Source organism: Scyliorhinus canicula, chromosome 5 (genome assembly GCF_902713615.1).
Source record: "Scyliorhinus canicula chromosome 5, sScyCan1.1, whole genome shotgun sequence".
Lineage (NCBI taxonomy): Eukaryota > Metazoa > Chordata > Chondrichthyes > Carcharhiniformes > Scyliorhinidae > Scyliorhinus > Scyliorhinus canicula.
Genome location: NC_052150.1, coordinates 121,657,530 through 121,670,934, shown reverse-complemented (window position 1 = coordinate 121,670,934; position 13,405 = coordinate 121,657,530). Strand labels below are relative to the sequence as shown.

Here is a 13,405-nt window from a genome sequence, read left to right as displayed (position 1 = left end):
CTATGGACTAGATTCTCCTGCGGGGGACAAAGAGAGGATATTGTGAGCTGCACATTTGATGGGCTAGGGAGGTCTAAAACAGGTGCCATGTGTGGATATGAAAGGGCTGTGCTGTTGGGTGCCAGAGGATTCTGAGGACAAGCTTGAAGATCAGATTTTGGCAGTTACAAAGTGTCAGCCAGTGGACTGACTGACAGTCAAACACCAACACATTTCATGTCTCTTCCACCCACCAGGATTTCTTTTTTAATCTGAGGTACACTCTCTTTATTGTCTCCCATCAGATCACCTTTACCTTTACCACTTGAGTATTTCTCATGTCCCCAGTTTCTATCCCTCACAGGCTGAAACTGATATTGGAAACCAAGCTTTGATTTATGAACTAATTCATAATTATCTGCCATTTCTGCTGCCAATCTCGCAGTTTTAACCCTCTGCTCTTCCACATGAGTTCTCACATCAGGAATTGAATTTTTAAACTCCTCCAAAAGTATAATTTCTCTGAGAGCTTCATAGGTTTGGTCAATTTTCAAAGCTCTTATCCACCTATCAAAATTACTTTGTTTGAGCCTTTCAAGCTCCATGGGCGCGATTCTCCGCAAATGCGGAGAGTCGTAAAGGCTGCCGTGAAACTGGCCGTGTTTCACGGCAGCCTCCGCGTCCCCTCCCGGGACCCGATTCTCACCCCCGGTCGGGGCTAGCAGCGCGGCCCCGTGAAGAACGGCATCGCGGGCTTAGCGACCGTCGCTAAGCCCGCCCACTAAGAGTCACGGCGGCTGACGCGCACGATGACGTCAGCCGCGCATGCGCGGATTGGACGGCTCCAACCCGTGCATGCGCAGATGACGTCATCGCGCATATGCGTCAAACCCACGAATGCGCGGTCCGTCATGCCCCTCAGCCGCCCCGCGGACTGATCCTGCCGGACGGCGGTGCGACAAAAAGTGCGCGGGTATCGGACCCGCTGCCCGCGATCAGTGCCCACTGATCATGGGCCCATGCCACCTTTGGCACGGCCGTGATACGGCAGTGCCAATCGGTGCCATGGTTGTCCGGGACAGCACTTTGCGGCCGTTTTCACGAACGGTGAGAGCAGGTGTGTTTGCGTTCGTGAAAACGGCCGTAAAGGCCTGGGAACTCGGCCCATCGGCCAGGGGAGAATCTCTGTTCGCCGTAAAAAACGGCGAGCAGCGATTCGTGTCGTGGGGTGGCCGTGGGGGCGGGAGAATAGCGGGAGGTCGGGAAAAATGTCGGGAAGGCCCTCCGCTATTCTCCGACCCGTCGTGGGCAGCGGAGAATCGCGCCCCATGTGCTTGATCAAATTATTTCTTTAAATTTCTAAACCTTTGTCTGTAGGCGTCAGGCACTAGTTCATATGCACCTAAGATGGATTTTTTCACCCCCTCATACGGCTCAGATACTTCCTCTGGTAGTGATGCAAACACTTCACTAGCCCTACCTACCAGCTTTGTTTGAATCAGTAATACCCACATGCCCTGTGGCCATTTCATTTGTTCAGCGACCTTCTCAAATGAAATGAAAAAGGCTTCTACCTCCTTCTCATCAAACCTTGGCAATGCTTGGACATATTTAAATAGATCCCCACCAAGCCTCTGACTCTGACAGTCTTTCTCACTATCCTCATCACTATCAACCAACCGTGCGTTTCCCTTTATGCCTGCCAATTGTAAATGACTGTCATGCTTCATGGCCATTTTATGAAGTTCAAACTCTCTCTCTTTATCTTTTTTCCCTGATCAATATCTCCCTTTCTCTTTCTTTTTCCTCTCTATCTCTTTCGTATTCAAGCTGCTTTAATTATTTCTCATGTTCCATTTGTTTAATTTGCAACTGAATATTTGCTATTTACAATGAGTCAAACTGTATCTCAGGCAACTTTAAATGCTTTGCCACCGCCATAATTACCTCATCTTTTAGCATTTTGTCAGATAATGTTAACTGCAATGTTTTCGGCATGTCTAACAGCCTGCTTTTACTCTCTATCCGTAAGGTATAGCATGTGACCATCTCCACCCCCAGAAACTTCAGAGCCTCTGAAAGAGTCATTGTCCACAACACACTCCCCACTTAAACTAGAATACCACACCTAAAAAGCAACCACAATATGCTCACCCCTCACTGTCTTTAATTTCACTAAGCCAATCCAATAGATAGACGTTTAACCCCCTCGAGGCCGCAATTTGTTATGGGCCAGGGTTTAGAGAACCCCAAAGTGTATCATGGAGTTCACCTGACCCACAACTTTCATACTTTGTGGCATGGGGAGCACACGGTCCACTCTACAGGTATGGTGCAAACAGAGCTTTACTGTACCTTTAAATTAAAACAATGTTTATTCTATGAACCAAGTTAACCTTTTTAAAACATACAGTGAACATCGTAGCAACCATTAATTCAAATACAACCCCCAAAGAATACAACACTAAGTAATCCTTTAATCTTTCCTTTTAACATCCATAAGACTTAAAACACCTTTTACCAGAAGCACATCAGGTTGAATTTACTACTGTTATTAGTTTTAAATCACCTGGATTGATTTACAGTCTTGAGATTACAGAGTGAGATTCATACACCTTCTGGCTGTGACTGCAACTATTCCAGCTCTGAAAACAAAACTAAAACACATCCTGCAACCTGCTCAAAAACAAAAGTAAAAAGCTGACAGACAGCCCAGCTCCACCCACTCTCTTGCATCACTGCAGTAATAAACACCCATTCCTTAAAGGTGCTCTCAATACAGATATTTATATACATGCCCATTTATAAACACCCATTTCTTAAAAGTACTCTCACATGACACAAGCACGTTTATCCGGGTGCTTCCCAGAGCTCCCAGCGCCAAGGAACATCCCGCTCTCTATCGGGACTGTGTTGCAATTTGTGGCCTCAGTGGGGAACGCCCCTTCGAGGCCGCACTTATTCCCATTTCTTGCACTGAGGAGCTTCGCTCACCAGAGCTCCTCAGCGCAGGAAGAGATTGGGACGCTATTTCTGATGGCATTCCTAAAAATCAACCCACAACCACCCAACCTTCCAATTCACCTCTGAGGGGGTCCACAGCTCCGCTCCCACCCCCAACAGCATGCCACACATGTAGGGCATCCACGGACCTAATCCCCACAACGGAGGAAATGTCCGCCAGGCACCACCAGCCTGGCAGTGCCCCTGCCAGTGCCATCTGGGCACCGTGACAATGTTGTATTCTGGTTGACCGCCTCAAGGGTGGATCAGAGACCGCCTGCACTTGGATAGGCAGGACTGCCTCCAATGCGGTGGTCACAGAGGTCGGCAGGATTGCTGGAGATCGGTGGAAGAATGCTTGGTCTGACGCGGATGGTGTCGAGATCGGATTTCGAGAAAAGGTTTGCCGATGCGCCAGTGTCCAATTTCAACCGGATGCGAGTCTTGTTGACTGTGAGGACAGCACACTCGTCGTCGGGATCCACGCTGAGGATCAGGATGTGCTTCACTATCTTGGAAAAAGGTAGCGCATGCTTTGTAATGATGCCCACCCGGTATGGGGATTTGAGGCTCTCAGCGTCAGGACCTTTTGGGCTGTCGGAGTCGGCGTCTGGCATGGCCTGCTGTATTGAACGGACGCTACTGCGCCATGGCTGGGATCACTGGATGCTGGGCAGTGGAGCAGATCTGGAAAGGGCTGCGTAGTGACCAAGCTTGCCACACTGTAGACATCGTCGTGATTTTGCCGGACATTGCCGCTTGAAATGGACAGAGCCACAATTCGGACACATCATGACGCCAATGTCAGCGCGTTCCGTGCGCCGATGCACATGCGCAGTGCGGTCGAATGATGTACGCACCTGCGCAGGCTGGTCATCAGTCTCTCCGTCCCATCGGTCGTGGCGCGCATGCGCAGAGGCCCGGGGAAAGTGTGCAAAATGGCCACTCTTGTCAATACTTAGGCCCTGCATTTGTGCCATGGCCTGCACCCGTTTCGCTTCGTGGGAGGTTAGCTTTGCCATTTCTGCGGCCCTGATATGGGAGTACCGATTGTTAGCATGTTCGTGGAGAACGCACGTTTCGATGGCGATGGTGAGGGTGAGCTGCTTGACTTTCAGGAGCTGCTGGCGAAGGGAATCGGAGTGGACCCCGAAAACGATCTGATCCTGGATCATGGAATCAGTTGTCGAGCCATAATTACATGACTGCGCGAGGATGTGGAGATGGGCCAAAAAGGATTGAAAAGGTTCATCCTTACCCTGAAGCCTCTGCTGGAAAACATACCGTTCAAAGCTCTCATTCACCTCAATGTCGCAGTGGCTGTCGAACATCAGCAGGACTGTTTTAAATATTTTGATTTTGCCTTCAGCGAATGTAAGGGAGTTGTAGATGTGGATGGAGTGGTCACTGGCTGTGGAGAGGAATAGTGCGATCTTCCTGGCGTCCGATGCGGCCTCGAGGTCTATGGCTTCGAGATAGAGTTGGAACTTTTGTTTGAAGATCTTCCAATTTGCACCGAGGTTGCCGGCCATGCGGAGATGCGGAGGAGGGCACACGTTCTCCATGTCACCGGATGGCTATTTGCTGGTCAACGCTGATTCATTCAAGGTAGGTCCGTCAATTTTCAGCATCACTACCTGGGACCATGATGTGTTGGGCAGGCTGGGTCGATGTGGACTGCACTTGATGCAGTGTAGCGAGAGACAGACTTCTAACACTTGATGAGATGCAACACAATTTTATTTAACATCGAAACCATTATACATGTTCAACTATGGGTTGATACTATGCTGACTTGTCTGGAGACCTGACACTAGCCTGAACAGACTTACTGGCTACCACATGGTGCTTGCACTGGCTATGCTCCCGAACTCTGACTGTCTCAGAGACTGGGTCCCGAGAGAGCGGGAAAACTGGTGCCCTCTGGCTTTATAGTGGTAGTGTCCTGTCTGGTGATTGGCTGCTCTGTTCTGGGTGCTTACTGGTCATCCTGTGTGTCAATCACTGCCTGTCTGCACTCCATGATATACATAGATGTCTATTATGACATCTCACCCCTTTTTTTTACATTGTTTGTGTTCAGATAATAAATATTAAGGTGCATGTGCGTGTGGATGTGCATATGTGCGTGACTATATACAGAATGTGCTAAAATGAACTTATATCCATAGGAAGGTGTCGCTAGTGCAGATATAGGGCAGGTGAAATTGTAAAAACGATATTTACAGAGGTCAAAACGATGCGGTAACAAAATTATGCAAAGGTTCAGTCTATAAATTTAGTCTTTGTGGCGGGCGACAAATTCTGGTTGACCTCCTCAAGGGTGGATCAGGGGCCGCCTGCACTTGAATAGGCAGGACTGCCTCCAATGCGGTGGTCACAGAGGTCAGCAGGATTGCTGGAGATCGGTGGAAGAATGCTTGGTCTGACGCGGATGGTGTCGAGATCGGATTTCGAGAAAAGGTTTGCCTATGCGCCAGTGTCCAATTTGAACCGGATGCGAGTCTTGTTGACTTTGAGGACAGCACACCACTCGTCGTCGGGATCCACGCTGAGGATCGAGAGGTGTTTCACTAGCTTGGAGAAAGGCATTCCATGCTTCAAAATGATGCCCACCCGGTACGGGGATTTGAGGCTCTCAGCGTCAGGATCTGTTGCGCTGTCGGGGTCGGAGTCTGGCATGGCCTGCTGTATTGAACAGACACTTCTGCGCCATGGCTGTGATCACTGGATGCTGGGCAGTGGAGCAGATCTGGAAAGGGCTGCGTAGTGGCCAAGCTTACCACACTGTAGACACTGTCGTGATTTTGCCGGACATTGCCGCTTTAAATGGGCGGAGCCACAATTCGGACACGTCATGACGCCAATGTCAGCGCGTTCCGTGCGCCGATGCACATGCGCAGTGCGGTCGAACGATGTACGCACCTGCGCAGGCTGGTCATCAGTCTCGCCGTCCCATCGGTCGTGGCGCGCATGCGCAGAGGCCCGGGGAAAGTGTGCAAAATGGCCACTCTTGTCAATACTTAGGCCCTGCATTTGTGCCATGGCCTGCACCCGTTTCGCTTCGTGGGAGGTTAGCTTTGCCATTTCTGCGGCCCTGATATGGGAGTACCGATTGTTAGCATGTTCGTGGAGAACGCACGTTTCGATGGCGATGGTGAGGGTGAGCTGCTTGACTTTCAGGAACTGCTGGCGAAGGGAATCGGAGTGGACCTCGAAAACGATCTGATTCCGGATCATGGATTCTGTTGTCGAGTCATAATTACATGACTGCGCGAGGATGCGGAGATGGGTCAAAAAGGATTGAAGAGGTTCATCCTCACACTGAAGCCTCTGCTGGAAAACGTACCGTTCAAAGCTCTCATTCACCTCAATGTCGCAGTGGCTGTCAAACTTCAGCAAGACTGTTTTAAATTTCGTCTTGTCTTCGCCTTCAGCGAATGTAAGGGAGTTGTATGTGTGGATGGCATCCTCCCCGGCTGTGGGGAGGAATAGTGCGATCTTCCTGGCGTCTGATGCGGCCTCGAGGTCGATGGCTTCGAGATAGAGTTGGAACTTTTGTTTGAAGATCTTCCAATTTGCACCGAGGTTGCCGGCGATGCGGAGCTGCGGAGGAGGGCGGACGTTGCCATGTCACCAGATGGCTGTTTGCTGGTCAACGCTGATTCATTCAAGGTAGGTCTGTCAATTTTCAGCATCACTACCTGGTACCATGATGTGTTGGGCAGGCTGGGTCGATGTGGACTGCAACACTTGATGAGATGCAACACAATTTTATTTAACATCGAAACTATTATACATGTTCAACTGTGGGTTGACACTGTGCTGACTTGACTGGAGACCTGACACTAGCCTGAGCAGACTTACTAGCTACCACATGGTGTGTGCACTGGCTTGCTTACGAACTCTGACTGTCTCAGAGGCTGGGTCACGAGAGAGCGGGAAAACTGGTGCCCTTGACTTTATAGTGGTCGTGTTCTGTCTGGTGATTGGCTGCTCTGTTCTGTGTGCTCACTGGTCATCCTGTGTGTCAATCACTGCCTGTCTGCACTCCATTATATACAGAGATGTATATTATGACAGCACCCAGGTGCCATTAGCAGGGTTCCAGGCTGGAAGTGCCAAGATGCCAAGATAGTCACCTGCAGTTCTAGGATGCGACCCTTCCCAAATGTCAACCACCTGAGGGCCTGCTATTCCTTTGGGAGATCCCAACAAGTGCCGTTCCATCTGCTCTACATTTGTGTGGACCAGCATTGAACGGAGCTCGCCCGAGATCTCCGAGGCAAAGCGGTTAGATTCCAGGCCCTCAGGAGATCTGCTAAGTGCATAATAGAGTGAGACTAGTTGTCTCACTCTGATGTGCAGATTTGCCAGAAAGCAATGGGTGGGATTTAGATTGCGATGCTTCATAAGGTCCTGTTATATCTCGCGGGATGTGGCGAACTGGGTAGACCCAAGAGCCCAGAATAGAGATCTCCCGGCTTCTAGCGACCATGCCTTGCCATCTTGCAGGCACAACACGGCCAATAGATCATGCCCTTCATGTTATTATTTTTGTAATAATGAAGATATCAGTTCATTAAATCAATTATTATGTAATTCTACAGATGTTACATGGGACACTTTGTATTTATCTAGACGATCACGTCTGCTCTCTGCCACGTGAAGTGGGAAGATGTCGGGGAAGTTTTATCCGTTTTTATTACAATCAAAACACCCAGGCCTGTGAGCAATTTACATACGGAGGCTGTGGGGGGAATGCAAACAACTTTGTATCTATGTCGGAGTGCCAAACGAATTGCCAACCTGCAGGTAAGTTTCTGTTCCAACATAATTTCCTGGTCAGTAATGTACAGCTTTTTCAACAGGTCATGTTCATTTGAGAAAAAGAACTTGTAACAGGAAGGGTAAGTGTTTCTGCTAAGAGAACAAAATATAAAATTGCCTTTATTCTCGTGCAAAATGGATTTCTGCCAATATGATCTTTTCAGCTTTTAAAAATAATCTTCAAAATATTTTGCCAGATCATTCTGTCGACAAGTTTATATCTAACGATACTGCTTTAATATTTTGTTAAAGCTAACTTTAGATTTTTATTTCTGAATTCACATACCCAAGAGGTTTTAAATTTGTCAAATTCCATCCTTTCATTGGGATTTATTCTAAATGGGAACCTGCTTCCAGCTCCACCGTATTGATGATGTCCAGATTTTAAAGAGAATATTACATTTGCACAATGGGTGAATGACGTGCTTTTGCTGATAACATTAAGTCTCATGAACCACTCCAGCCCCGACCTGTTTAGTGTCCATGTGAACCATCCTCATTGTACCACACGAATGGGGCCCCAGTCCATAATCTGCAGTCTGGGTGTAGCCCCTTCCAGGAAGACATGATCCTGTACTTGCAAGCATCTCTCCTTGAACCATGAGTTATCATCCCTCTCATTGACTTTGAACTATTTTAAGGTCAACAAATTAAACTAAATCATCAAACTGAGGAACAAATTAAAAGTGGCCATTCCTTGAAGGAGCATTGCCCTAAACAAAAACAAAGGGCAAATGAAATTTAAAAAAATTAAATCAAATGGTGATTAAATGGATCAATAAAGCACGGCAGACACTACGGTGCCCATGGAGCATGGAGAGTTTGATTGTTGCTGTGGATACCACAGGTTGTATTCCAGGGGTACCCAGCCACGGCTGAAGCTGCTTAAGAGGGGCAGACAGTCGGGTTCGACGGCCCCCTCAGTCACCCACTGCCTGGACCTGTTCATGACAGGTTTCTCCAGGCCCAGGAGCAGGTTTCACCTTGATCGTGATCTCTTCCGGATTCCAACTAATTAAATCAAATTAAACAAACTGAGGGACAAAATAAAAGGGACTGCCCCTTAAAGGGGTACTTCCCTAAACAAAAACAAAGAGCCACTGAAACTTGAAAACATCAGGGCGATTCTCCCAAAAGGAAACAAAGTCCCCTCATGAGCGCTTTAGTGACATGCTTCCCGGCACTCACAGCGCTGAGAAAAACATAGCTATTCATTGTGACTCGCGTTGTACAAGGGGCCTGAAGGGGGAATGAATGTCTAAGGCTGCACAAAGCCCTGTTTTGCACAGTGGGGAGATCTGCTCACCCGAACTCCCCAGTGTAACGAGAGATCAAGACTTCATTTAAAAATCCGCCTGATCTCTGAGGCCCCAAAGCGATCCCCAATCTCTCCTAGCCTGAACACAGTATGGGAAAGTCTCTTTGCCCGGGGACCCACCCTCCAGAGCCCCCCAAAACCTACGCTGGAAGTCCCCGGTCCAATCACACGCGCTCAACAAACTAAAGGGTGGCACCTAGGCAGTGCCAACCTGGCACCATTGCAGTGCCAATGCTAACTTGCAGTGCCACCTGGGCATTTTTGCACTGCCAGAGTGCCAGGATGGCAGTGTCAAGGTGGTACTGTCAGGCTTCCATGCTTGCACCAGCAGTGTCAGGGCAGCACCCCCCAAAGGTAATGCAGCTGGGACCTCCTTGTAGACCCCCACGAGTGCCGTTCCATCTGGTCCTCATTTGTGGGGACCAATGCTGAACTGCGCTTGCCGAAGGTTGCTGATTCCCAAAGCCTCAGGTACTTTGGGAATCTGCACATTAGAGTGAGGCTGACTGCCTTGCTATAAAATGCAGATTTGCCAAAAAGTGACCCCGCCCACAATGATGTGGTTCATAAGAACATAAGAACTAGGAGCAGGAGTAGGCCATCTGGCCCCTCGAGCCTGCTCCTCCATTCAATAAGATCATGGCTGATCCTTTGTGGACTCAGCTCCACTTTCCCGCCCGAACACCATAATCCTTTTTTCTTTTATTCCTCAAAAAACTATCTATCTTTATCTTGAAAACATTTAATGAAGGAGCCTTAACTGCTTCACTGGGCAGGGAATTCCATAGGTTCACAACACTTTGGGTGAAGAAGTTCATCCTAAACTTAGTCCTAAATCTACTTCCCCTTATTTTGAGGCTATGCCCCCTAGAGCTGCTTTCGCCTGCCAGTTGAAACAACCTCCCCGTGTATATCCTAGCTATTCCCTTCATAATTTTAGATGTTTCTATAAGATTCCCCCTGCATCCTTCAAAATTCCAACAAGTACAATCCCAGTCTTCTTAACCTCTCCTGGTAATCCAACACCCTCAACTCTGGGATTAACTGAGTAAATCTCCTCTTGTCATGTGAGAGCACCTTTCAGAAATGGGTGTTTATCAGTGATGTCAGACTGTGGGTGGAGCTGGACTGTCTGCTTTTACTTTCCCTTTGGGCCATCTGCTACAGGATGTGTTTAGTTTTGTTTTAGATTTGGAGAAGCTGCAGTCACAGCAAGATGTGTATGAATCTCTGCAAGCTAAAGAATGTTCATTTAGTGATTTCAAAGTGGTAACTGCTCTCAGTAGCGAAGTTAAACCTGATGTCTTTCTGTATAAAAGGTTTTTTTTCTGTCTTATGGATGTTGCAACAAACTTATAGAGTACTGTATTCTTTGGAGGATTTATTGATGTTCATAGTTGTGAAGATGTTTACTGTGGGTTTATAAAGTGTTAACTCGTTTCATAAATAAACATTGTTTTAATTTAAAATTACTGTACATCTCTGTTGAATCTCACCCAGAAAGTAGACCCGTGTGCTCCCCATAACCACAATCTATTAAAAGTTGCGCATCAGGTGAACTCCATGATACACTTTGGGGCTCTCTAAAACCTGGCCCATAACAAATTGGGGGCTCGTCTGAGATAAAAGTCTATTTATTGGATTGGCTTAATGAATGTAAGACAGTTAGGGGTGAGCATATTGGGGTATTCCAGTTTAAATAGGGAGTGTGTTGTGGACAATGGCTCATTCAGAGGCACTGAAGTTTTGGGGGGTGGAGATGGTCACGCGCAGTACCTTGCGGACAGAGACTAAAAACAGGCTTTTAGTTTAGGCAAAAACATTGCAGTTAACATTACCTGACAGAATGTGAAAAGATGAGGTACTTACGGAGCTCACTGAACATTTAAAATTGCCCGAGATAAAATCTGACTCATTGGAAATGGCAAAGATCCAGTTGCAGATTAAGCAACTTGAACATGAAAAATAATTAAAACAGCTTGAATACACAATGAGAGAAAAAGGAAAGAGAAAGGGAGATACAGATTGGGGAAAAAGAAAAGGAGAGAGAATAAAGAGAAAAAGAAAGAATAGCTCGAGAAGAACAAAAAGAAAGAAAAATGGAGATAGAGGTCAGGGAAAAAGAAAAGGAGAGAGAAGAAAGAGAAAAAGAAAGAATAGGCCGAGCAGAACAAAAAGAAAGAGAAAGGTAAAAAGAGAGTGAGGAAAGAGAAAAAAGAGAGCGGAAAGGGAAAAAGAGAGAGAGTTTGAACTTCAGGCTGGGTCGATGTGGACTGCACTTGATGCAGTGTAACGAGAGACAGACTTCTAACACTTGATGAGATGCAACACAATTTTATTTAACATCGAAACTATTATACATGTTCAACTATGGGTTGACACTATGCTGACTTGTCTGGAGACCTGACACTAGCCTGAGCAGACTTACTGGCTACCACATGGTGTTTGCACTGGCTAGCTTACGGACTCTGACTGTCTCAGAGGCTGGGTCACGAGAGAGCGGGAAAACTGGTGCCCTTGACTTTATAGTAGTCGTGTTCTGTCTGGTGATTGGCTGCTCTGTTCTGTGTGCTCACTGGACATCCTGTGTGTCAATCACTGCCTTTCTGCACTCCATTATATACAGAGATGTATATTATGACAGCACCCAGGTGCCATTAGCAGGGTTCCAGGCTGGAAGTGCCAAGATGCCAAGATAGCACCTGCAGTTCTAGGATGCGACCCTTCCCAAATGTCAACCACCTGAGGGCCTGCTATTCCTTTGGGAGATCCCAACAAGTGCCGTTCCATCTGCTCTACATTTGTGGGGACCAGCATTGAACGGAGCTCGCCCGAGATCTCCGAGGCAAAGGGGTTAGATTCCAGGCCCTCAGTAGATCTGCTAAGTGCATAATAGAGTGAGACTAGTTGTCTCACTCTGATGTGCAGATTTGCCAGAAAGCAATGGGTGGGATTTAGATTGCGATGCTTCATAAGATCCTGTTATATCTCGCGGGATGTGGCGAACTGGGTAGATCCAAGATCCCAGAATAGCGATCTCCCGGCTTCTACCGACCATGCCGTGCCATCTTGCAGGCACAACACGGCCAATAGATCATGCCCTTCATGTTATTATTTTTGTAATAATGAAGATATCAGTTCATTAAATCAATTATTATGTAATTCTACAGATGTTACATGGGACACTTTGTATTTATCTAGACGATCAAGCCTGCTCTCTGCCACGTGTAGTGGGAAGATGTCGGGGAAGTTTTATCCGTTTTTATTACAATCAAAACACCCAGGCCTGTGAGCAATTTACATACGGAGGCTGTGGGGGGAATGCAAACAACTTTGAAACTATGACAGCGTGCCAAACGAATTGCCAACCTGCATGTAAGTTTCTGTTCCAACATAATTTCCTGGTCAGTAATGTACAGCTTTTTCAACAGGGCATGTTCATTTGAGAAAAAGAACTTGTAACAGGAAGGGTAAGAGTTCGAGCTGAGAGAACAAAATATAAAATTGCCTTTATTCTCGTGCTAAATGGATTTCTGCCAATATGAACTTTTCAGCTTTTAAAAATAATCTTCAAAATATTTTGCCAGATCATTCTGTCAACAAGTTTATATCTAACGATACTGCTTTAATATTTTGTTAAAGCTAACTTTAGATTTTTATTTCTGAATTCACATACCCAAGAGGTTTTAAATTTGTCAAATTCCATCCTTTCATTGGGATTTATTCTCAATGGGAACCTGCTTCCAGCTCCACCTGTATTGATGATGTCCATATTTTAAAGAGAGAATATTACATTTGCACAATGGGTGAATGATGTTCTATTGCTGCCATACAATTAGGCCTGGCACCATTGAGACAATCTCCAATGTCATCACACTCTACTCAAATATTACAAAAGAGGAGCTGGGCTAAAAGTAGCAGGTGTGTCTGTCTTTCAGTATAGGCCTATTATGTATTATAATACTTTGGGCTTGGCCCTGGGTCACTGTCCATGTGGAGTTTGCACATTCTCCACATGTCTGCTTGGGTTTCACCCCCACAACACAAAGGTGTGCAGGTTAGGTGGATTGGCCACGCTAAATTGCCCCTTAATTGGAAAAAAAGTAATTGGGTACTCCAAATTTATTTAAAAAAATAATACTTTAGGCTTAATTACTGAACAAGACATAAGACACCAATCTCTCATAAGGGATGTGGTAAACATGTTGTAGATTCAGTTCTTGTGGCTTTGCAATCATGCAGCTATCTCTGAAAGGTGCTTTACAACATTATGAA

General features: G+C 46.7%; 1 protein-coding gene across 1 annotated transcript in view; it reads left to right on the top strand.

Annotated features, from left to right (window-relative positions):
* The first annotated feature begins 7,743 nt into the window (after window positions 1–7,743).
* Window positions 7,744–13,405, top strand: part of LOC119965677 (carboxypeptidase inhibitor SmCI-like) — a 30,491-nt gene continuing 24,829 nt past the window's right edge. Inside the window, exons 1-2 of the mRNA XM_038796441.1 lie at window positions 7,744–7,797; window positions 12,301–12,505. Coding sequence (XP_038652369.1) covers window positions 7,744–7,797; window positions 12,301–12,505 — 259 coding nt within the window. The remainder of the gene's footprint in view (window positions 7,798–12,300; window positions 12,506–13,405) is intronic.